Source organism: Haliotis rubra, unplaced genomic scaffold (genome assembly GCF_003918875.1).
Source record: "Haliotis rubra isolate DU_JTF1 unplaced genomic scaffold, ASM391887v1 Scf161, whole genome shotgun sequence".
Classification (NCBI taxonomy): Eukaryota; Metazoa; Mollusca; class Gastropoda; order Lepetellida; family Haliotidae; genus Haliotis; species Haliotis rubra.
In genome coordinates this window covers 1,075,578-1,102,600 of record NW_025765570.1, presented here as the reverse complement: position 1 = coordinate 1,102,600, position 27,023 = coordinate 1,075,578, and the positions used below count along the sequence as shown (strand labels likewise).

Below are 27,023 nucleotides of genomic sequence, written 5' to 3'. Positions count from 1 at the left end.
GTTGGATTGACTCCAGATATTTTGAATATGTTATTGCCATATGAGTGCTAGTATTCACTCCTGATATCAGCAGCAGATGAGAGATTTTAGTATTTTTTTATGTTGATATTTGTTCAGATGATCTTACAAGATGGTGCTTTAGAGAGTTTGCCACAAAATAGGGACTCATTTATCAGCTTCTCAGTCAAAGAGGCAATATTGGTGACACTTGGAAGCCATTTATAGTAGTATGGGTCAGTTGTTGTACATTTTTCTTTTGATACAACATGATTTGATTTTTTGCCTTGTCCTTCTTAACCATGGTAATCTTTATGACTGTAAATGATTTTTGGGAGTGAATTATTAATTTAGTGTCTATTTTAATCAATATATATATCGATAAAGTGTTGATAATAGGAAATTACTGATGCATAAAAATAACGATGTACACCATAACAGGTTTTATGTGCTTTTATGTATAATGCTGGGCTATTGAGTGTTGCTGTAGGTCCGTGTAGTACAGGAAATGAGTTGTGTCTGGTCTGGTGTTGTGGTGACCCTTGTCTGGTTGTACTAATGGTTGTGCCCTTTCTGTGCTATGTCACACTCCATCATTCCCAGATATATTAACTGTTTTATTATGTCCTTCGTTTATCTGTTTACTGAATTGAGACAATGAGTTGTTTAATTGTTGAATATTATCCAAAATGAAATACAATGGAATTGAATAAACTACTTTTGTGGACAGATTGTTTTGAGAGTTTAACACAGTACATGTACAAAACACATGCATCGTTTCAACACACTTGCATTGTAACAGCACACTTGGTCATTCATACCAATGTGCTCCTCTGTTCCTAATGATGTTCAGGTGATGTGAGGGGCGGTGGGGTAGCCTAGTGGTTAAAGCGTTGGCTTGTCACGCCGAAGACCCGGGTTCGATTCCCCACATGGGCACAATGTGTTAAGCCCATTTCTGGTGTCCCCCGCCGTGATATTGCTGGAATATTGCTCAGTCAGTCAGTCAGGTGATGTGAGCCTATTTGTATACCTCCTACATGTTATGCTATAGGTCCAGGTTCGGTTACCCACATACTGCAAGGTGTGAAGCCAGTGTCTAGAGCCACAAGCAAAAACACCTTCAGGTATTTGTGTTCAGTGTTTGCAATACTTTAATTTGCCAGTTGGCCCTAAGTGCCTGCAGGCTGTAAACTCTACTGGCCCCGAGTGAAATCTGAAGGCCCATTTTATTAAAGTCAAACCAATCAACAACAAAAAAGACTACACTATACACAGTTTCACACTGTTTCTACAAGTCAGTTAGCGAAGCCTGTGGCACAAAGAGATGTTTTATTTGTTAAAGACTGGTGTTGACATTCCTATGCGTAAAGCGCTGAACTGCCAGGAAGTGAAACTGTAAGCTATCGTAACATGATGGATCATGGATGATTCCAAAATGTTAATAAAGAAGAAAAAAAATGGGCAATATTTTGGTTGAAGAAAAAGACAGATAGTTGACTGAAGGCCACAAGGGCCTGCAAATATTTGAAACTGCTTGCCCGATACAATAACAACCGGTGCTGGGCTTCCGGGACGGCGATTATTTCGAACGCTCTTAGTGTTACCTACCCGTTTTGATCCTGAGCATAAAGGGCATAAGAAGAGAACTGTCCATCACAGGTGACACAGTGTGCTTGAGTGGAGAGCTACAGCAGCCCATGTGTAGTTCTGGCTGACAACCATGTGTCAGGGTGTCCTGGCAGACACTCATTGTCAGGGTGTCCTGGCTGACAACCATGTGTCAGGGTGTCTTGTTGACATCCATGTGTCAAGATGTTCCGGCAGATAACCATGTGTCAAGGTGTCCTGGTTGACATCCATGTTCCAGGGTGTCCTGGCTGAAATCCATGTGTCAATGTGTTCTGGCAGACAACCATGTGTCAAGGTGTATTCTGGTAGACAACCAAGTGTCAAGGTGTTCTGGCAGAGAACCATGTGTCAGGATGTTCTGGCTGTTCCATGGCAGAGAACCATGTGTCAGGTGTCCTGATTGACATCCAAGTGTCAAGGTGTTCTGGCAGAGAACCATGTGTCTAGATGTTCTGGTAGACAACCATGTGTCAAGGTGTCCTGACTGATAAACATTGATTTAGACTATGTTACACAAGGTATTCTGAAATACTCTCCTATTCCAAGCTGTCAAGGCCTAGGTGCACAGGTGTCTGTGTTGCATCCCTTGGGTCTTCTAGAGACCCGTTATTGTGGTTCGAATCCCAGTTCAGCTTGATTATTTTTGTAGGTCAGTCACAATACAGATGCTCATGGGTTACATCAGTGGTAAATATCTGAAACTTTGGGCTTTCCTAATCTGGAACACCATGATATAACTGGAATAGCGTTTAAAATGACCTTAAACTAAACTCAGAGGTAGACTCATATTTGGATTGAGTGATCATTCTGTGGAGGCGGGCTGGTCTCACACTCCACCGCCAGCTGTAACAGGTGCTCAGTTTGGGATGTTTCACAAATCAAAGATGTTTACCAGCAATTGCTCATGTCAAGAAGAACTTGTAACATGGGATTCTGATAATCCAAACACTTTTATTGTGATATCTAGTAATAATATAAAGTGTTTGTTTTAGTTATTGTCATATCGGCAATATCTCAGCCATATTGTGACCATAATGTAAGGTGTGAGTTTTTAATGTGAATCAATTCTACCAGTTACACCAGGATATTTACACTGGTCAAAGTTATTCTGCTGCTAGAGTTCATCATGTGCTGTTTCCTCTACAGTTAGTGCTGAATCAAGGCTTGGATACTTGGACAGAATCTTGTGGACGTCCACATTGTAAAGTTCTTCCACTGACAGGGTCAAGCTGTGGTCTTTGTCGAGGTCCTTGAATAACTGAAACAGGTCAAGTTGGTTGGAGTCAGACAGACTGGAGTGAGACGATGAGGGTGGTCATACAGAGACGAGTTAGACAAAGTGGGTGGAATCATACAGAGACAGACAAAGTGGGTGGAGTCATACAGGGACAGTTACACAAAGTGGGTGGAGTCATACAGAGACAGTTACACAAAGTGGGTGGAGTCATACAGAGACAGTAACACAAAGTGGGTGGAGTCATACAGAGACAGTAACACAAAGTGGGTGGAGTCATACAGAGACAGTTACACAAAGTGGATGGAGTCATACAGAGACAGTTACACAAAGTGGGTGGAGTCATACAGAGACAGTTACACAAAGTGGGTGGAGTCATACAGAGACAGTTACACAAAGTGGGTGGAGTCATACAGAGACAGTTACACAAAGTGGGTGGAGTCATACAGAGACAGTTACACAAAGTGGATGGAGTCATACAGAGACAGTTACACAAAGTGGGTGGAGTCATACAGAGACAGTTACACAAAGTGGGTGGAGTCATACAGAGACAGTTACACAAAGTGGGTGGAGTCATACAGAGAGGCAGTTACACAAAGTGGGTGGAGTCATACAGAGACAGTTACACAAAGTGGGTGGAGTCATACAGAGACAGTTACACAAAGTGGGTGGAGTCATGCAGTTACACAAAGTGGGTGGAGTCATACAAGGCAGTTAGTCATACAATTGAGTCATACAGAGACAGTTACACAAAGTGGGTGGAGTCATACAGAGACAGTTACACAAAGTGGATGGAGTCACAGAGGCAGAGCAGTTACACAAAGTGGGTGGAGTCATACAGAGACAGTTACACAAAGTGGGTGGAGTCATACAGAGGCAGTTACACAAAGTGGGTGGAGGAGTCATACAGACAGAGACAGTTACACAAAGTGGGTGGAGTCATACAGAGACAGTTACACAAAGTGGGTGGAGTCATACAGAGACAGTTACACAAAGTGGGTGGAGTCATACAGGAGTCATACAGAGACAGTTACACAAAGTGGGTGGAGTCATACAGAGACAGTTACACAAGGCAGTGGGTGGAGTCATACAGAGACAGTTACACAAAGTGGGTGGAGTCATACAGACACAAAGTGGGTGGAGTCACAGAGACAGTTACACAAAGTGGATGGAGTCATACAGAGACAGTTACACAAAGTGGGTGGAGTCATACAGAGACAGTTACACAAAGTGGGTGGAGTCATACAGAGACAGTTACACAAAGTGGGTGGAGTCATACAGAGACAGTTACACAAAGTGGGTGGAGTCATACAGAGACAGTTACACAAAGTGGGTGGAGTCATACAGAGACAGTTACAGTTGGACATACAGAGACAGTTACACAAAGTGGTGGAGTCATACAGAGACAGTTACACAAAGTGGGTGGAGTCATACAGAGACAGTTACACAAAGTGGGTGGAGTCATACAGAGACAGTTACAAAAAGTGGATGGAGTCATACAGAGACAGTTACACAAAGTGGATGGAGTCATACAGAGACAGTTACACAAAGTGGGTGGAGTCATACAGAGACAGTTACACAAAGTGGGTGGAGTCATACAGAGACAGTTACACAAAGTGGGTGGAGTCATACAGAGACAGTTACACAAAGTGGGTGGAGTCATACAGAGACAGTTACACAAAGTGGGTGGAGTCATACAGAGACAGTTACACAAAGTGGGTGGAGTCATACAGAGACAGTTACACAAAGTGGGTGGAGTCATACAGAGACAGTTACACAAAGTGGGTGGAGTCATACAGAGACAGTTACACAAAGTGGATGGAGTCATACAGAGACAGTTACACAAAGTGGGTGGAGTCATACAGAGACAGTTACACAAAGTGGGTGGAGTCATACAGAGACAGTTACACAAAGTGGGTGGAGTCATACAGAGAGACAGTTACTCAAAGTGGGTGGAGTCATACAGAGACAGTTACACAAAGTGGGTGGAGTCATACAGAGACAGTTACACAAAGTGGGTGGAGTCATACAGAGACAGTTACACAAAGTGGGTGGAGTCATACAGAGACAGACAAAGTGGGTGGAGTCATACAGAGACAGTTACACAAAGTGGGTGGAGTCATACAGAGACAGTTACACAAAAGAGTGGGTGTGGAGTCATACAGAGACAGTTACACAAAGTGGGTGGAGTCATACAGAGACAGACAAAGTGGGTGGAGTCATACAGAGACAGTTACACAAAGTGGGTGGAGTCATACAGAGACAGTTACACAAAGTGGGTGGAGTCATACAGAGACAGTTACACAAAGTGGGTGGAGTCATACAGAGACAGTTACACAAAGTGGGTGGAGTCATACAGAGACAGTTACACAAAGTGGGTGGAGTCATACAGAGACAGTTACACAAAGTGGATGGAGTCATACAGAGACAGTTACACAAAGTGGGTGGAGTCATACAGAGACAGTTACACAAAGTGGATGGAGTCATACAGAGACAGTTACACAAAGTGGGTGGAGTCATACAGAGACAGTTACACAAAGTGGGTGGAGTCATACAGAGACAGTTACACAAAGTGGGTGGAGTCATACAGAGACAGTTACACAAAGTGGGTGGAGTCATACAGAGACAGTACGTTGACACAAAGTGGGTGGAGTCATACAGAGACAGTTACACAAAGTGGGTGGAGTCATACAGAGACAGTTACACAGTGGGGTGGAGTCATACAGAGACAGTTACACAAAGTGGGTGGAGTCATACAGAGACAGTTACACAAAGTGGGTGGAGTCATACAGAGACAGTTACACAAAGTGGATGGAGTCATACAGAGACAGTTACACAAAGTGGGTGGAGTCATACAGAGACAGTTACACAAAGTGGGTGGAGTCATACAGAGACAGTTACACAAAGTGGGTGGAGTCATACAGAGACAGTTACACAAAGTGGGTGGAGTCATACAGAGACAGTTACACAAAGTGGGTGGAGTCATACAGAGACAGTTACACAAAGTGGGTGGAGTCATACAGAGACAGTTACACAAAGTGGGTGGAGTCATACAGAGACAGTTACACAAAGTGGGTGGAGTCATACAGAGACAGTTACACAAAGTGGGTGGAGTCATACAGAGACAGTTACACAAAGTGGGAGTGGAGTCATACATACAGACAGTTACACAAAGTGGGTGGAGTCATACAGAGACAGTTACACAAAGTGGGTGGAGTCATACAGAGACAGTTACACAATGTGGGCGGAGTCATACAGAGACAGTTACACAAAGTGGGTGGAGTCATACAGAGACAGTTACACAAAGTGGATGGAGTCATACAGAGACAGTTACACAAAGTGGGTGGAGTCATACAGAGACAGTTACACAAAGTGGGTGGAGTCATACAGAGACAGTTACACAAAGTGGGTGGAGTCATACAGAGACAGTTACACAAAGTGGGTGGAGTCATACAGAGACAGTTACACAAAGTGGGTGGAGTCATACAGAGACAGTTACACAAAGTGGGTGGAGTCATACAGAGACAGTTACACAAAGTGGGTGGAGTCATACAGAGACAGTTACACAAAGTGGGTGGAGTCATACAGAGACAGTTACACAAAGTGGGTGGAGTCATACAGAGACAGTTACACAAAGTGGGTGGAGTCATACAGAGACAGTTACACAAAGTGGGTGGAGTCATATAGAGACAGTTACACAAAGTGGGTGGAGTCATATAGAGACAGTTACACAAAGTGGGTGGAGTCATACAGAGACAGTTACACAAAGTGGGTGGAGTCATATAGAGACAGTTACACAAAAAAGGTGGAGTCATACAGAGACAGTTACACAAAGTGGGTGGAGTCATACAGAGACAGTTACACAAAGTGGGTGGAGTCATACAGAGACAGTTACACAAAGTGGGTGGAGTCATACAGAGACAGTTACACAAAGTGGGTGGAGTCATACAGAGACAGTTACACAAAGTGGGTGGAGTCATTTAGAGACAGTTACACAATGTGGGTGGAGTCATACAGAGACAGTTACACAAAGTGGGTGGAGTCATACAGAGACAGTTACACAAAGTGGGTGGAGTCATATAGAGACAGTTACACAAAGTGGGTGGAGTCATATAGAGACAGTTACACAAAGTGGGTGGAGTCATATAGAGGCTGGAGTGAGACAATGAGGGTAGAGTCATACAGAGACTGGGATGAGGGTATGAGGGTAGAGTCAGGCTTGGGACAAAGTGCAATGAATACATCAGTGACTGGAGTTGTACCAAGTGGATGGAAACATGTAGTTGAGGAAAATCTGCAGTGACTTGAGTTATAGGATTAAAGGTAACGGTGCTTTTTTATTTTGTTTGACCCTTATTTGCAGTGTGGGCTGTAAACATTGACTTAGATTATAGCTAAAATACATGGAATTATCATGAAACGGCCCTCCCATTATCAGAAACTTGCGAGCCGCTGCAAATGATATTGGCCCGCTCAACCTTAACGACGGGCCACTATCAATTCTGTTGTCAAGTGACGTCATAGTGGGTGCGTGGGCTTACGGTTCATTCGACATTTGCTTTGGACTGGCAGATATTCTGGGTGAAACAAGTCAAAACAACCCGAATTCACGCTTAAAATAGCGGTAATATTGGCTTTCTTGCTGGTGCTAACCTTAACAATTGCACTATTAACGTTGTTGTTTGATCAAACCCGAACACTGAAACTGACGTTGTGTCTGACATAGTTTGACATGTTGCAGGCTATGTTTTGTCAAAGGCCAAGGTCGAATATCGTCACTTTCTGTTGTGACGTCACTTGAATTGTTCGATGACGTAATTGCATTCGGGCAGTCAGCCCCGTCAGAAGTTGGTTTTGAGTAAACTTACAGTCAAATTCCTTCATTGTTTCCTTTTTCTTTTCAACACAAATTCCATGTATTTTAGCAATAATAACGGTAATACTATTTTTGAGGGCATTATCATTCGCAGAAGCCCTCGGTCTTTTTCAACTGCGCTCCTTCGTCGGGCAGTTAATGGAAGACCTCGGGCTTCTGCAAATGATAATGCCCTCAAAAAGAGCATTACCCTTATATTAGCATACTATTTGCACCACACCAGTGTTAAACGATTATGATTATCAAAAATCGCCTTCTATTGACCTCAATAACTGAGATAACTGAATTTAAATAGGTAATCAATTCTTGTACCTTCGGTGTTAGTCGTGTATTCCTCTCGAAATGCCGATGCGAATTTGTTCCTGGAAATGACTTATGAATGTTAGTCTGGGTACAGATAAGACGCTGAGCTCTCATTGCAGCTCGAAATATGCTCAAACGGCATAAAACTCACTGGCTCTCTTACATAGAAAATCCCCTATTCAAAATGCACTCACAAAGTTATTATCCATAAATTTGTCAGTGAAATGTTTTCGCCAAACTATTCAGTGAACGTCCCCCATCCTCAACACTCAAAAAAAAGAGAAGAAAATAAAGAAAGAATAAGCACGGATATTACCAGGCCTGCATCTGACCCTGTCCGATGTCAAACATGGAACTTGGGAGTGTTTGATGCTCTAAGTTCTTCTTCTGACAGTCTGAGTTGTTGAACCAGCGGGTGGAAAGGAACCAGAAGTTGATGGCGAGGCTCCGTCCTCCGGGGGAATTGACTTGATGGTACCACCTGAATACAGAGACAACCCGGTGTCGTTAACAGACACATATTTTATTCATTTCGCGTGATTACGTCATAAACCTTCAATCTTTCAGATACTGGTTTTTCCTGAGCTCGACTAGACTGTTTTCAGATATAGGTGGAATGGTGTTGACTTCTCTGTAACAACATTCCCCAGCTTTATATACAAACAATCCTAACACGGCCTCGACACGGGAAGGAAGGGTGTGTCCGAGTGGAATACAGGCAGAAGGAAAGACCGAGCCCCAAGCTGCAGCAATGTCTGGAACCTGCTGTGGGGACAACTGGATGATGCTGATGACGATGATGATGCTGATGACGATGATGATGATGTGAAACTTTCATTATGAATAAGAATTCTTCCCTGATTTTCATGCGTTTTAAAGACGTGAAGCTGATTGGTTATGGATTCTATTCGTCATATTGGGTTGGTTTCTTCTTGAAACACATCAGGCTTCAGAAATGTAAAAACGAACTGTTTGGAAAGATGGCACTTACTGGTAGGGTATGTAGAGGCAATCCCCCTTATGCAATACGGCCTTGTATACGGGGACTTCCTGGAGACGCGGGAACTTGTGCATGTCCACCTTGTCCACATCAACATCACTATAGCTACCGTCCTCATGGTAACCGTCCGCTGTCACCTGCTCACTATGTTTCTGGAATGTAAAGTAAGTTTCCTGATAAACCTGGCATACTGCTAGTAACAGCCAAATGACAATTGCGTATCGTTCAACGTGGCATCGTATAAGGGTCTATGATTAAACGTACCCAGTCTATGAATATCAGCTCCTTAGTCCCGTCCAGAACGCAGTTGAAGTTTTCGTAGTCGTCGTTGTGAAGGACGGATTTGGTGCCGCCGCTGCTGAACCACATGACCAGAGACTCGATGGAGAACTGGAGTCCCCCACAGTGCAGCGATCGGGGCACGTACAGGTCATCTGCAGCAAACAGCGCTAGGATATATGTTGGACTCGGACATGATCAGTGAAACTGTATACCTTGGTTGTCCAGGAGTGAGATATTTATCTCCTTCATAGACGCCACAGTCACACGGAATTACAACCACACAGTCCCGAGCTGAGAATCGAACTCACAACTAGAGCATCCTGACAGCTAAGGGGCATAACTCTTCACACCTTACGAGCTCATGGTTATTATTACCAATGGTGTTTCTAAACAAAGTCTGTGCATAAAATGTTGGCATATGGTTGACAATATTTCCAGTGCCTCCTCACCCATGAGCTTGTCCTTGGCCTGGAAGTCTAGGATTCCGCCGACAAGGTAGAGCTCGCTCTCGGTGTACTTCTGCAGGAAGGTCTTCATCGTCATCTCCTCGGGCTTCAAATCGCGGTTCTCCTTCCGGGCCGGCTCGGCGTCGATGTATTCCGACCCCAGCTCCTTCCTGGTGCATATACAATGGTAATCGGGATATACTACCCCTCGCCCTATTACTCTATGACATACCAAAATGAATACTTAAATTACGTGTTCGTAAATGATATTTAATATCTCGTTGTTCCTCTCAAATATTGTTGTTTGGTGTTTAACCGTGCTACATGACGGAGGTCAGTATATAATCCGGACTAGACAATCCAGTGATTGACATCATGAACATCATTTACGCATTGGAGATACTGTGACTCCCATCAACCAAGTTAGTCAACCAAGTCATCCGATCTTAGAAGTCGCCACTTTCGATCAGGGTCCTAACCCGGATTCTTCCCTGGACATACAAAATGTTGTATAGTGTATAAAATGAATATGGCATTTATGAATAGATTTTAACCATCTGTATGTATATTTACAGCCTACACAGCCTGAGGCGCGCGTTTACGTTGCTTATAGATGTCCTACTTGAACTTGGGTCCGACCCAGTATACCCGACACTTCAACTAATTATTCTTCACGAACCCCTGACATGTCGAGGCATCAGTTTTCAAGAATACTCGACACGTCGAGGTATCTGTCTTCAAGAATAACGCACACATGCAGTCGAGAGGCTGTTCGTCATGAATCCCCGACACGTCGAGTTGTAATTTCTAACTTTGCCCTACACATCGAGATATCCATCTGACTAAATCTTTTTCAACAAACCCTTACACATGATGGACTTGGAATATTCCTGAGCGCGGAGTTAAACAATTAAACGAAAATAAATTTATGGCTTTCCATACCTGAAAAAGTCGTCCGTCCATTTCACAACTGCCGGAAAAGTTGTCAAATTCATAATCGCCCTAATGACCAAAGGCCTACTTTTACGCAAGTACTCCTCAAAGAACACCTTTGGCGTGGGGAACTTGTCGACAACAGGGACTTCGAGGGGAGTTGTGTGAGATCCAAGCGGTAGATTATGTCCCGGGGGCGCTGTCCTACCTCCATCTTCCTTCTGTCCATCACCCCAGGCCGTAAAGTGAAGCAGGATTAAGATACTCACGAACCAACAGAATAAGACTGCCCTCATCTTACCTGCTTTAATGTTCAACAACTACAACTAAGTAACAGCTGATTCCTGTTGACAAGCCGTAAACGTGTTGTCGGCGCAGTTGTGTTGTGTCACCGTTGTCGACAGGGGTGTTTGCTACAGATTATTTCCGCGTGCTGTTACTGATAGTGACGTCTGAAACATCGCATGCCGTTCAGGAGTGACTGCAAAATTATAAAATAGTCGCTGTTTTGTAAAGAGAGCGTTAGAAGTATTCATAATTTAATATACAACTCACAACTATATACCACGGACGAAAAATACGGAAACTAATGATTTGTATCTAACGACCATTGACGAGAACATTCACATAAACATCTTAACGCAGGAACGCCAATATCCACGTTACTTGATTGTTTGGTAAATCAGAATGTGTGATTTCTCGACGGTGGGACAAGTACTGCAAGATAGACTTGCAGTGAGATCAGGGCGAGGCAGGCATATAAAAACCGACACAGAGTAGATCGTTCATTACAATAACTGCACTACACAACAGATTCACACCTTCTCATGTTAATATTAGAGAATTCTGTACCATAACAGGAAGGCGAATTTTAACATCTTCCTTTAAAACAGGCTTTATGCAGCCCGTCCTGTGAAGGTTGTAGCCGCTACAAGATACAAGAGCCGGCAAGACTGTGGTGTGCTAGGTAACAGGGTGTTCGTCAATAACGTTTTTCCGTGACGAATCAAGGTTCTGCCTATGATTTACATATGGCAGAACACGATTTGGGCCACGTAGTCAACGTATAGGTACGGAGGATATACTCGTATTTGACCCGATGTTGTAGACAGCAGTCGGTGTAACGTGATGATGATGATGATGATGATGATGATGATGATGATGATGATGATGATTTCCAACTTACCCCTTAAGTTCACGGCACCAGGTCAAATCTCAAATGATTCTGTCGTTATTAATATATAGGCATCATATTAAGCCATGTAACTATCAATAGCCCCACCTTTGGTTGTAACCCTGCAAGCGTCGATATGCATGAACTATGGTTCAAAGCTGTACGTCACAGCTGGTAACCGCCGCTCGCACAGCTGGTTGGATGTGAGTGATGGTTCCGACATGGTATGGGTAGGTTAGGCAACAGAACGGCTTATTTTTCTGTTTATGTTTCGCCATTGATTGCTTGGACAACGAGCGAGTTAAGACTAGTGGTTGAAGCGTTTGCCTCACTCACAGAAAGCCTGCATTCGCAAATCGTGCACTGTCACAAATCAGAAGTACACCTTATGGATATTCAGCACATGTTACTTCAAATGGAAAAAAAACCCTTTTTGGCTAAATACGTTTATTATATTATAGCCTCATTTCAAAACAGTTGCATGAAACAGTCCATTCTCCACAAGAGAATAAGGTAATCAGTTTATCTTTTACTAATCACCACAAATATAAATCCAACCACATGCACATAGCGAAGAAAACAACGGTCAAAAGTACACACAATTCAGCTTAACAAGACTTTATATTGCAGATTTTGAGAACCAAATGCATGTTTTCCACATGTGTGAAATGGTGTTTTTGGGAGATATGTGCCCACATTAAGGCTGACATCCACCCCTATCAAAATAGGCCTACACCAAAAATATCTTTGATAATAGAGCATGAAACGTGACACACTGAAGGTGTCCACGTCAAGAAAAGAACGCAACAGTCACATCCAGTCCTGTAGACCATATATACCATATCGATATAACAGACAGATCACAATACAGTCCTGTAGACCATGTATACCATATCGATATAACAGGCAGATCACAATACAGTCCTGTAGACCATGTATACCATATCGATATAACAGGCAGATCACAATACAGTCCTGTAGACCATATATACCATATCAATATAACAGACAGATCACAATACAGTCCTGTAGACCATATATACATATCGATATAACAGGCAGATCACAATACAGTCCTGTAGACCATATATACATATCGATATAACAGGCAGATCACAATACAGTCCTGTAGACCATATATACCATATCCATATAACAGACAGATCACAATACAGTCCTGTAGACCATATATACCATATCGATATAACAGGCAGATCACAATACAGTCCTGTAGACCATATATACCATATCGATATAACAGGCAGATCACAATACTGTCCCGTAGACCATATATACCATATCGATATAACAGGCAGATCACAATACAGTCATGTAGACCATATATACCATATCGATACAACTGGCATATCACAATACAGTCCTGTAGACCATATATACCATATGGATATAACAGGCAGATCACAATATAGTTTCGTAGACCATATATACCATATCGATATAACAGGCAGATCACAATACAGTCCTATAGACCATATATACCATATCGATATAACAGACAGATCACAATACAGTCCTGTAGACCATATATACCATATCGATATAACAGGCAGATCACAATACAGTCCTGTAGACCATATATACCATATCGATATAACAGGCAGATCACAATACAGTCCTGTAGACCATATATACCATATCGATATAACAGGCAGATCACAAAACAGTCCCACACACCTTTACCACAATATATAACATCCGAATACAATTCCCCCGACCTTTACTTTGTATAAAAAGGCAGATCACAACACAATACGACTTCAATCCTCTCCAAATATAAAGTGAAACCCCGGGAGAGTTCCACATGAACTTATAGAAATGGTTATACAGGTAAATCTAAGAACAGTGCCATATAAAATATCTGCACAACATTTGTGAAGGTGGAGAAAATAATATCAAAACAAATTCTACGATCTTGACAGAATGAAACTGTTTTCAAACTCACACTGACTTGTGTTAGATGGCTGACGTGCGCGTTAAGCTGATGCCGTAATCTGATCGACTGGATGAACGAGTCCGCTTTGCTTCCGGGTGAATGAATATCACCACCTGACAACACGACGCGCATCATTACGAGCAGCTAACATGGACGTGTGGGTACTCGTGTGTCTCCTCTCCTTCTCGTCACTGTCTCACAGCGCTGATCCCCCGGGACACCTGCAACCCATCGGGAGCCACGCCCCTCCCCAAACTCTGGAAGTTAAACACGAATTTCCACACCCCTCTGATTTTTTCGCAAAATATGTTAAACCAGGAATACCTGTAGTTTTCAAGTCTATTTTGGAGAATATTGATTATAAACCATACAAGACGTGGACAGACGAGTACTTGAGGTGAGTAAATATCCTTTTTTCACAAATGTTAATGGAAAGTGTTGTGACACACTTGCCAGTGAGGCATATCTCCGTCACGGTCAAGGCATGTCACATACACAACATAAAATTGCCAAGGAACATGTTCCGGGCGCATTTTGCCGAAGGAAATATTTAGAATGCGTATTCCTTTTTTTTCCATTTCATTGTCTGGATAGTTCAGCACGTGTTGCTCCTTTTGTATGAATTAACCTGAGAGTTTCCCGGCTTCTTTCGTGAGGCAATATCGATTGTTATCAGCCTCATCCTATATTCCACAGCAACAGGTGTGCAGATAACACCCCTGTATGCATCCTCATCACCTGGGTTCTTGTGTACCACGTGTTACCCATCATGTAAATGGAAACAGAGAGGGATTTTATAATACATTGACAGCAACATATGTTTGCTTTTTAACGATCAGCAGTACTAATTAACAATTCCCCGATAGAGACAGGTACTTGCTCGCTAAGCAATATGTGACATACAGTGGTAACGTCAAGTACGATGTCGGAAGCGCAATACACGCCTGTCTCAAACTGACCCGTGTGGCTGACATATTGCCGCGGTTAATGGCGAAAACCTGTTTTCCGAAAAAGAAATAATCTGCATGGCACTATAGATTGTACGTGACTCATCTCTGTGTTTTGTTTTGTTTTTTTGCTGAAGGGCATCATATGTGTTTTTTGCATGGAGGTGGGCTGACGTTTTGATTGCCATTAAGTTTTCTGATGTTTTCGAAGCAACTAGAAACAACACATGCGCATGCCGTGTTGTCGTATAGAGTGAGTGAGTTTAATTATACGCAGCTTTCAGCAATATTCCAGCAATATCACGACATGGACACCAGAAATGGGCTTCACATATTGTACCGTTGTGGGGAATCGGACCCGGGTCTTCAACGTGACGAGCGGCCGCTTTAACCACGAGGCTACGATCTTGACAGATCGCTTTAACCACGAGGCTACCCCACCGCCCCTGTCACCGGTGTCGCCACCAACTCATGTTCTACTAGTTGTCGGGGCGGCGGGGTAGCCTAGTGCTTGAAGTGTTCGCTCCTCACGCAGAAGACTCGGGTTCGATTCCCCACATGGGTACAGTGTGTGAAGCCCATTTCTGGTGTCGTGATATTGCGGGAATATTGCTAAAAGCGGCGTAAAACCATACTCACTCACTCGCTCTACTAGTTGTCTGTAATGTCATAGTGACATAGGCAACTAGTGGAACAGTCGATTCGAAATGTGAAGTGAGGTGAGGTGAAATTAGGTTTTACGTCGTGCTTGAGAATATTTCGCTCATTTGACGACGTGCATGCATGTGTATGTGTTTTGCGGCTGCTTGTACTAGGCCAGACTTCAGCTGGTTTTATAGTGCTAGCCAACTGAGATACCATGCCGCAGTGAAGCATGAATACCCCACTCAGACACATTATACTGTCTCCGAACCGACCAGTCCTTGTTGTACCCATTAATGCCGAGCGCCAGGCAGGGACCAACAAGTACCATATTTTAACGTCTTTTGGTATTACGCGGTCGGGGATCGAACCTGCGACCTTCCGCTCTCCGGGATTCGAAATGTACATATTGAGATATTTAATACTCAACATCCACTCGAGTTTGTGAGTGTGAGTGAGTGAGTGTGTGAAAGTGAGAGAGAGAGGGTGTGGGTAGGCGTTGTGGTATTCTGTTCCTGGTGTGGTATTCCGTTACTAAATGGTATTCCGCCTTTTCTGTTGTATTCTGTTTCTTGTGTAGTATTTTTTCCCTGGTGTAGTATTCTGTTACCATGAAATAATAATGTAGTGTTATAACTACAAGTAGTATCCTGTAGAACTTTAACCCCCGTCTCTCTCTCGCTGAAGTGTTCCGCCCACCCGGGCCTCCTTTCACGGACCGCCTCCGTGGTGTAGTGGTTAGAGCGTCCGCCCGGAGAGCGGAAGGTCGCGGGTTCGATCCCCGACCGCGTCATACCAAAATTAAAAACGTTAAAATATGGTACCTGTTGGTCCCTGCCTGGCGCTCGGCATTAATGGGTAGAACAAGGACTGGTCGGCTCGGAGTCAGTATAATGTGGCTGAGTGGGGTATTCATGCTTCACTGCGGCATGGTATCTCAGTTGGCTAGCACTATAAAACCAGCTTAAGTCTGGCCTAGTACAAGCAGCCACACATACATACGCATGCACGTCGTCATATGAGCGAAATATTCTCAAGCACGATGTTAAACCCAATTTCACACCTCACCTCACCTCACCCTCCTTTCACAAAGCGCTAAGGTGATCATTAGTCACTGAGGTAACGTTAGTGTAATGTTAAATAATTAAAGAATGGGAGTTAAAGTTAACCTTAACTTCGTGAAAGTAACCCTAGATAATGTAGTGTTTGTGTGCAGGGAGAGGTTCGGACACACCGTGGTGGATGTGGAGACGGGGAAGAAGGAAGATCGCAACAAGGAGCTGAAGTCGCAGACCCTCCGTCGGTTCCTGGACGAGTACCGCAAGGCCGACGTGTACTTGGTTCACGACCTGACCGCCGACATGAAAAGTACTGTAGCTTACCCATCCTTCATTCTTCTGTGTAAACGTTTCGTTCCGTGCATCTTCACAGCAGGGCTCTGTTATAGACAGCTTACTTGTAACGAAAAACTGTATGATTTGAATGTTTATTAATAATGAAAGCAAAAAAGAAGGGAAATGTAGCTAATTGTAAAGAGTGAGTGAGTGAGTATGGTTTTACGCCGCTTTTAGCAAAATTGCAACAATATCACGGCGGGGGACATCAGAAATAGGCTTCACATATTGTACCCATGTGGGGAATCGAACCCGGGTCTTAGGCGTTACGAGCCAACGCTTTAACCACTAGGCTACCCCGACGCCCCTAATTGTAAAGACGTTTACCTGGAGCGGGATTTACTTTTAGTTGTCAGTATGACTCAGCAGACTCTGTCGATGTCTGTGGGTTCTAGACATTATGGGGAGTTTCCCGACGGTCAAGACTGACATACTGAGTAGTGTACCCTGCGTGTGTGTTACAGGGGACGTGGACGTGCCCTACTGTCTACGTTGTGGAGGGTTCCAGAAGCTGTTTACGAAGGCGATAACGTGGTTCAGCAGCGGCGGCACCAAGTCCGTCCTCCACATGGACGAGTTCGACAACATCAACTGCCTCTTGGATGGCACCAAGGACCTCGTCTTCTACGATAAGGTAAACAGAGCTCTTCACATCTCTGTGTTATTGCAGGTGCTGCTTGACAGCCTTGTAACACAACTTTGAACCGTTTTCAGGTATCTTAAATTATATGTCAGTGTGGGAGGAAGCCCGTAGTGATGCCAGTCACTTGGTGTATCATCATTGCGAATCTTGGGTTCAAACCACCACCACAAGTCAAAACATTGATTACACAACAGTCTCGTTTCCTGTTGACTGGGTTCCGCCCTATTACGCAACTTAGTACAATAACCAGTCCAGAATTTTGAGACCAATTCATTAAACTGGATACATAAATATTAATCAGTATTATTTGGTACATTTAAGCACTTGTATATTGGAACACTGCGCTCCATATAATCCTTGCAAACATGTCGTGCAGCGTGCTCTGTCGTACAGCGAGCACTGACAAACAGAAACCTGGAAATCGTGGAAATCTCAAAACGAGGCTCTGCCGCTAGAAAAGTTTGGCGGTCTGGTACGGACTTGATATTCTATCAATCACATTATGGGTTACAGAACTACACTGAATAAGCGCAGAACACACATAACAGGTGTAACCAGTGAGCCAGATGCATTGTGAATCATTGTACGACCTCATCAAACTGCGGCAGTCTGTGACGTCTTAGTTAAGGTCATGCTGCCTACACCTCGCCATAAAATATAGAAATACCATGTTATTAAAGTTTGAAATTACAATTCAAGTGTAAATACCATTTTCTTATGAAACAAGGAATTGGAATTCAGTGTAACCATAGTTGTTTGTGATGTCTATTTTCACTTTCACACGAGAAAATTCGGATAGGCTGAAAAGTAGGTCATTGTCTGAATAGGTTAATGAGACTCATGTTTCGGTTTGTATTTACACGGATGCAGCTAAAGGAAAACCAAGTTCTATGGGTAGTCAACTTCCTTATTGCAATGAATGTGACGTTTCGGTGTAGATACTAACGCCGTTATCAAGCAAACACCGCATTCATCGCAATAAAGAAGTTGACTATCCATAGAGCTTTTGCTTCATTTCTACAACTTCTAAAATGCCTTTTAAAGAAGTTAAACGGATGCAATTGTCTTCGTTTATTAACAGTCGCACTATTTCGCAATTCTTCGGACTATTGTAATGGCTCTGTTGTTTTGACGCTAGAAATACGGCCCTGACATTGAGGCTGACGGCTATGTGTGGGATGGATCCTACAGTTCGGTAGATGTGGACAGTGTAGATATGTACAAGTTTCCCCGTCTGAGTGGTCTCCCCTGGTTCAAGGTACACATGGAGAAGGGAGACTGTTTGTTTATACCATACAGGTAAGCGTGTCTGTACCAACATTGCACCGCTGTAACAAAATCTGAAAACGAATTCATTTTCTGTAGAACTCGCACTTAATGATACGTGGCCGTATTTATTAACGTCTTACTTGAAACGAGAAACCTTATGACTTAATGTTTGAACTGAAAGCAAAAAGAAGGGAAATGTAGTTATTGTTTTAATATGAGGAAATCGATCATCAAAACATTTAATCCCAAGATGATAGGAAATGGAATTTACGCAAGTGTGAATCATTTATTTGTGAATATGACGATCCATCTATACAGATGACCGTAAGTGATGGATCCATCACTCATTTTGTAGTTTGGCTTTCCTGCAAGCCATAATTGGGATTTTCTAAAGGAAAACCACATATTTTTCAAGCTAAAACCATAGAGCCAAATATATTCTGTCTAAAAACACATTGACATAATGTATCACATATATAGACTGAAACATCATTTATCAAAAAAATTCAGGCATAAAATTCATGTACCCATTACTTATCACATTGGCCCCATCTATCCTACGTTCGCCATTTGAACCTGACCGCTGAGAAACAAAAACACCACGAGTGGTTTTCCTCATGTAATGCGCATGCGGTGTATAAACCGGAAGTGTCCCAATGTGTGCGAGTCACCTGGTTCCTGTAAGGCCCCAGCAGTGGCGACCGACATTACAGGTTAATGCGAGATTACGCACAGGTTTGAGGACACTAACAACAGTCCCGCTAGCATGGTCTTACCGACCGGTTTTCACTGTGCCACTTCCTGGTACAGTTATATCAGGATTCATTGGACACTAATTGTAGCTGCTGACTGGCCCCTGTAGTCAGATATTCAACAGGCGTGGTTGTAACAAAACATTGTCACTGCTCCCATTACAGTAATTTAATTTCGACAGATTAAAACCGTTTGGAGAATGTGCTGATCTTAGTATTGGAAAATATCCCCCAACCATGCGCGTGAGAGATGAAAGTTGTATCAACCATCGTCACTCGCACTAAAATAATATTTATTCTTCTGATTATTTGTATCAAAGTTATGAATGTTGATCATTACACTCGGGGGGACAAACAGGTATATGTTGATCATTACAGTCGGGGAGACAAACAGGTATATGTTGATCATTACAGTCGGGGAGACAAACAGGTATATGTTGATCATTACAGTCGGGGAGACAAACAGGTATATGTTGATTCTTATGCAGTCGGGGAGACAAACAGGTGTATGTTGATCATTACAGTCGGGGAGACAAACAGGTATATGTTGATCATTACAGTCGGGGAGACAAACAGGTTGTTGATCATTACAGTCGGGGAGGCAAACAGGTATATGTTGATCATTACAGTCGGGGAGACAAACAGGTATATGTTGATCATTACAGTCTGGGAGACAAACAGGTATATGTTGATCATTACAGTCAGTGGGATTCACGGGTATATGTTGATCATTACAGTCGGGAAGACAAACAGGTATATGTTGATCATTACAGTCGGGGTAACAAAAAGGTATATGTTGATCATTACAGTCAGTGGGATACGCAGGTATATTTTAAACATTACGTTTACACAGGTACGTTAATCATTACAGCCAGTGGGATACACAGGTTTATTACTCAACCGTTGAAGATACCACTGTTAAATAAATCTACAATGTTATTACACATTGTGTAATAACATCGCGTGACTCCGGACGTATGACGTCATAATTGTTTACAGTTATAACGTCACGATGCTAATACCTCAGTCACAATGTTATGACTCACGGAAAGCTGAGAGTCATCACACTGTAGGCAGTTTCTCTCAAGTTATGTTGGAGAGTAATAAACAGAATACTAAACTCGCTTCCGTGAAATGCCATTTTTATTAAACTCATAAAGGATTTAGTATCAAACGAGCGAAAGCTTTCGCTCGTTTGATACCAAATCATTAACTCGTTTTATAAAAATGGTAATACACGGAAGGTCGTTTAGTATCCTCTATATATGTTAATCATTACAGTTAGTGGGATACATAGAGAATACTAAACGATGTACCGTGTAATACCATATTTATGAGCCTTCGCTCGTTAGATACCAATACCATTCACCAATACCACACACAAATATGGTATTACATGGGACATAGTTTAGTATTTTATTTATTACGCACCCAACATTAGCAAAATAATATCGAGCAAAGTACTTCTTTCAAAGAATTCAACGTGCATGATGACAATCAGCTTTCCGAGAGTCAAGCAAGGTCTAATACTATTGTGACAGAGTTATTAGCATTGTGACGTCATAACTGTAAACCAGTTTGACGTCATACGTACGGCATCACGCGATGTTGTTACGCAATGTGTAATAACATTGTAAAATTATTAAACAGCGATATCTTCAACGGGTGAATAATAATATACAATTATTGACTTCTAGTGAGGTTGATCCAATGATTTATCGACCTTGGACATGTGATATTCACCTCGGCTGCGCCTCTGTGAATATCACATGTCCAGGGTCGATAAATCATTGGATCAACCTCACTAGAAGTCAATAATTGTTTTATTATATGACAAAAGTACTGAATGCCTGTTTTTCTGTCACATAGCATACCACCGATGGCGTTGCACATGACCCAGAGGTGCAGCCATTTTGATACAGATGGGACGTAACTCTAAACCAACACAGACACTGGGACGAAGCGTGACGCACGCAGTGCGGAGTTGACAGCTAGAATGTCCCAAATCTATTTTAGCCACTGGAGGTTCTTGGATTGTTATATCAACCTCTCGCGACGTTTCGAGGTTGACATTGCTTAGCGTCAAAGCTGTCATGTGACCAAGTGGGCCAATCAGCAGGGCGGAAATCTACCCGTCATATAATATACTGGTTTATTAACTACCAGGGCGAAAATATCGGGTTCATATTTTTCATACGATGCGCTTGGGCAAAATATCACTTTGTCATGGTGACTTGACGTCATGAACAATGACGTCACGTTTCTTCTATGACGATGCGTTCTACATGCGGTCATGGCGGGTAGCCAGCCTATGTTTGAAAGTAGATTCGGGTTTGTTTTGCTCAATTTGACGACTTCGGTAATAAATGCATTATATTCGTGCCCATATCATACTATGTTTACGACACTCGTGCCTAAATATATGTATATCCCTCGCTCTCGCTCGGGAAATACCAACATTTAAGTACTCGTGTCATAGTATGACATGGGCACTCATATAATATCCTCTATATATTTTAATCATTACAGTCAGTGGGATACTCAGGTATATTTTAATCTTTACAGTCGCGGAGACAAACAGGTGTATGTTGATCATTACAGTCGGGGAGACAAAAGGTACATGTTGATCATTAAAGTCGGGGAGACAAACAGGTATATGTTGATTCTTACAGTCGGGGAGACAAACAGGTATATGTTGATCATTACAGTCGGGGAGGCAAACAGGTACATGTTGATCATTACAGTCGGGGGGACAAACAGGTATATGTTGATTCTTACAGTCGGGGAGACAAACAGGTACATGTTGATCATTAAAGTCGGGGAGACAAACAGGTATATGTTGATTCTTACAGTCGGGGAGACAAACAGGTATATGTTGATCATTACAGTCGGGGAGTGAAACAGGTTTATGTTGACCATTACAGTCGGGGAGACAAACAGGTATATGTTGATCATTACAGATACATGTTGATCATTACAGTCGGGGAGAGACAAACAGGTATATGTTGATTCATTACAGTCGGGGAGACAAACAGGTATATGTTGATCATTACAGTCAAACAGGTTATGTTGATCATTACAGTCGGAGACAAACAGGTATATGTTGATTCATTACAGTCGGGGGAGACAAACAGGTATATGTTGATTCTTACAGTCGGGGAGACAAACAGGTATATGTTGATCATTACAGTCGGGGGACAAACAAACAGTATATGTTGATTCTTACAGTCGGGGAGACAAACAGGTATATGTTGATCATTAAAGTCGGGGAGACAAACAGGTATATGTTGATCATTACAGTCGGGGAGACAAACAGGTATATGTTGATCATTACAGTCGGGGAGACAAACAGGTATATGTTGATTCTTACAGTCGGGGAGACAAACAGGTATATGTTGATCATTACAGTCGGGGAGACAAACAGGTATATGTTGATCATTAAAGTCGGGGAGACAAACAGGTATATGTTGATTCTTACAGTCGGGGAGACAAACAGGTATATGTTGATCATTCCAGTCGGGGAGGCAAACAGGTACATGTTGATCATTACAGTCGGGGGGACAAACAGGTATATGTGATCATTCCAGTCGGGGAGACGAACAGGTATATGTTGATCATTACAGTCGGTGGGATACACATGTACATGTTGATCATTACAGTCAGTAGAATACACAGGTATATGTTGATCATTGTCACGATATGGCTGAAATATTGCCGATGTGACGTAAATTTTAACTCACTCATTCACATATGTTGATCATTACAGTCAGTGGAATACACGGGTATATGTTGATCATTACAGTCAATGAGATACACAGGTATGATATGTTGATCACTACAGTCAGGCAGACATACAGGCATGTGGTATCAGGTATTAGATCATCCACATCTTCCATACAATTACAAACCGAGACACAAACATTCTGAAACCGAACACCTGTGTATTTGTAATTTGCCTATGTAGATGGTACCACCAAGTGAACTCGTTCGGTAGTCGGAACCTGGCCATCAACATCTGGCTGCACCATCTACACTGGTTTAACGCCACCGACTGCTCTGTGGATGTGTCGTGGAAGACGGAGGGCTCCCTCACTAAGTACGGCTACGGAGAACTGCATGAATCGTTCAGGTAAGATCCACGGCCTCAGCTTAGGTCTCATAACTTCGGGTATTACCTCATACAAAAGCGCCCTTCTCAAGACATGAGCCTATCGCATATACATGCAAAGCCAAGGCAACTATTTGAAAACTGCGGGAACCTACGGCGTAATTCAACTAAGGAACTGCACCATGCAGAATTGTTGTCACTGATGCCTCCAACTTGGAAACATGCCCTTTACATGTCACCATAAAACGATTTTGAAGCTTCACAGAGGCCTCAGCGATTTGCAACAATTGTACAAAAGCATTTTCGGTTGTACCTCTAAGGTAGAGCTTCTAGAATATTGCCAGTTATAAGGGGAATGTCGAAATTACAAGCAATGCATAACACTCACTGGTTTTCCTGGTTAGCTTCAGGTCTTAATTTGTATTTCATCTTGATCTGAATAATATTTCATCAGCTACATTTCATTGTTACATTATGTACTTTATATCCCTTATCGGTTAATGTGAACAGAGTTGTTTTTCAGTTCAGCTACGAAAACGTATATCATAACTCACCAACTTTACATGTACGTGGTGGACGCTAGTGTTGTCGATGTTGCAGGGACATGGTGTTTGCACCGCTTCGGATGGAGGAGAGCCTGACGGAGGTGGAGTTCCTGGAGAGATGGAGGGAGATCTCTACTGACAAGGAGGCCAGTTCGAAGGTCATACACCATCTATATATATTCTGTCTACAGTCGTCACTGTGTAGAGTGTAAATGTTTACGACATGCACACTGTTCTTCCGCATTAAGTTGACACGCTGTGAAATACCTATATACCAATCCTGCTGTGTCGAAGGCACCAAGTAAATTATACGAGTTATCCCAGGTTCGAAACAACCGAAAAACAATGAATAAGAAGGAATATGTCGGGGACAAGCTCCTTGATTGCAGGTTTCGTCAGTTATTATCATATAACATGTGGTGAAATATCGTAATCGAGACAACGGCACTCTAAAACACGCCAATTTGGCGAGCTGTATCCCATGCATACCATACCATGTTTCTGAAAATATGAAGTGTAAAGCATGTTGACTATTACGCTTGTACAGATGGCAAATAATCACACTGTTACGTCACCTGCTACAGTTGAAGTATATATATGTGTCATTTATTCAATGAAACGTGTCAAATATCGTGTCCATAACGAATCGGTGATTATGGAACTAAAACACAAAATCACCACTATTTACTAATCATTAATGAGAGGGTATGAGGTGGCTTATTGGGTAAATCATTCGCTCGTCACGCCGAAGATCCGGGTTCGATTCGCCACATGGGTTCAAAGTGTGAAGCCAATTTCTAGCGTCCCTGCAGTGATATTGCTGGAATATTGCTAAAAGCGGAGCAAAGCCATACTCATTCACTCACTCACTCTGTACAAATTGTGATCTTTGTTAAACTATGGTAGTTACGAAAAATGTAGTTGTACGATCGCTTTCTGAAACTGATGCCAGCAAACTGGTTCTACCATACAGCTACCCCTTGTTTTCAGATATTCCACCATATTGACGTCAATGGGGACGGTGAGCTGACGTGGGACGAACTCTACACCTTCAACGTGGACGAAATGTTCAAGATGTATCCTAAAGGTTTCGGCAACGACTTCCGAGAAGAGTATCGGAGTAAGAAGGACATGATGGTGTCGTTTCTGGAATCCAGAGACCAACAAGGGAAGGATCTGACACGCGATGAACTTTAGAGGTTGGCAGTTTGTCATACCGCTTTGACACCAACCATTGGCAGTTGTGTTTATTACAGGTCAAGCAGTTTGCTGTATGAATCCATGTCTGAATGGCAGCGTCTGTAATACATAAATAACCTCAAACACATATACTCACACACCATCACATGCGCACGCACACACCTTTTCACTGAAGTGACAAACGTTTTAAAAATGTGTTTTCCTTATATGAAGCTGACGACCTTGATATAGCTGAAGTGATGTTCACAACGCCATTAAACAACTAAATTCACTCATCTATTAGTTTGTATGAGATTACATAACGTTAACTGTACAGTAGCGGAGGGACGGTGGGATAGCCTGGTGGTTAAAGCGTCCGCTCGTCACGCAGAAGACCCCGGTTCGAATCCCCACATGGGCACAATGTGTGAAGCCCATTTCTGGCGTCCCCCGCCGTGATGTTGCTGGAATATTGCTAAAAGCGGTGTAAGACCATACTCACTCACTCACTACAGTAGCGGAGTCAGTGAACTGTACTGTCACTGACCAGGTGCTTCAAACTGGCTATTGGGAAATCATGTTGAGGCACAAAAAGTCCGAACCATTAGTTTTAATAGACCTGTCCAGACCTGCACGTAGGTTCCGATGACACATACAGATATTAACTAAGTGCTGAAGTGTGCAGGTTTTCACAGGTTCCCTTCTGTACGAGTATAGTGAACACCACTTTCACGGCACTGTGTGTTGTTCTCGTGGTGCACCCTGAGCCAGGAGTGAGTGAGTGAGTGAGTGAGTATGGTTTTACGCCGCTTTTAGCAATATTCCAGCAATATCATGGCGGGGGACACCAGAAATGGGCTTCACACATTGTACCCATGTGGGGAATCGAACCCGGGTCTTCGGCGTGACGAGCGAACGCTTTAACCACTAGGCTACCCCACCGCCCCCTGAGCCAGGAGCTCACCGGCCCTTCTTTACCTGCATTGGAGCAGGTGCGACTAACGCAACCATTTGGCATCATGCAAACTTCTAGCGAAATGATGTATATAAACCATATAGTCTCGTTGATGCTTCTTCTGGAATCAACAGATTCTTCTGATTTCTGTCATGGAACACGATGGACGAGGTATTTCTGTACTCCAATAAAAATGCAACTTCTCACCGATCTACACTGGTGTTAAAATAAAACGTTCACAACATAGAAACTTGTGTTTTTATTCACGAGAAGGAATACGTCTTTAACTCCGTGAAATGGGAGCCAGACAAATTGAGCTAATTTGAATTTTTTACAGTTGATATCATGGAACATTGTGTGTACAAGTGAAGTTTCTATTTCTTGTGCCGGACTCCACATTCCTATACTTACCAAATTCTTCACTAAATACTGGGAAATACAATTTCGAACACTGTAAACCAAAATACAGAGGCCTCAATAATTGTCTTCAGGGAATTGTCTTTCGGGGATAGTGAAGGAGTAGGAAGGCACGGGTGTATTGTTTCCAGGGCCCGGATTTTCCAAGCTCTCTTAGCGCTAAGATAGTCGTAAGTGCCATTCATTAACATTAACTTACGACTATCTTAGCACTAAGAGAGCTTCGAAAATCTAGGCCCAGGTCAAGAAGTAAATAATCAGAAAGCAGTGGGAATAGAGTGAGTGAGTTTATAGTTTTACGCCGCAATCAGCAATATTCCAGCAACATGGCGGTGGTCTGT

At 42.8% G+C, this 27,023-nt stretch overlaps 2 protein-coding genes and 1 long non-coding RNA gene across 3 annotated transcripts; 2 read left to right on the top strand and 1 right to left on the bottom strand.

The window, feature by feature from the left end:
• Positions 1–8,354: 8,354 nt before the first annotated feature.
• Positions 8,355–12,022, bottom strand: LOC124271554 (bifunctional peptidase and arginyl-hydroxylase JMJD5-like). The gene is made up of 6 exons (XM_046706693.1): positions 11,890–12,022; positions 10,713–11,184; positions 9,774–9,940; positions 9,307–9,476; positions 9,034–9,194; positions 8,355–8,523 (listed from the first exon to the last, which is right to left on the bottom strand). Exons 2-6 carry the CDS (start codon positions 10,997–10,999, stop codon positions 8,355–8,357), a joined length of 954 nt encoding a protein of 317 aa, XP_046562649.1. The 5' UTR covers positions 11,000–11,184; positions 11,890–12,022.
• Positions 12,023–13,949: 1,927 nt separating this feature from the next.
• On the top strand, positions 13,950–25,606 carry LOC124271553 (bifunctional peptidase and arginyl-hydroxylase JMJD5-like). The gene is made up of 7 exons (XM_046706692.1): positions 13,950–14,228; positions 16,637–16,788; positions 17,279–17,448; positions 18,596–18,756; positions 23,443–23,607; positions 24,187–24,289; positions 25,122–25,606. Exons 1-7 carry the CDS (start codon positions 13,981–13,983, stop codon positions 25,326–25,328), a joined length of 1,206 nt encoding a protein of 401 aa, XP_046562648.1. The 5' UTR covers positions 13,950–13,980; the 3' UTR covers positions 25,329–25,606.
• LOC124271555 lies at positions 19,818–20,250 on the top strand. Its single transcript, XR_006897073.1, has 3 exons — positions 19,818–19,944; positions 20,019–20,054; positions 20,088–20,250. It is a non-coding gene; the product is annotated as an uncharacterized LOC124271555 (long non-coding RNA).
• Positions 25,607–27,023: the final 1,417 nt, after the last annotated feature.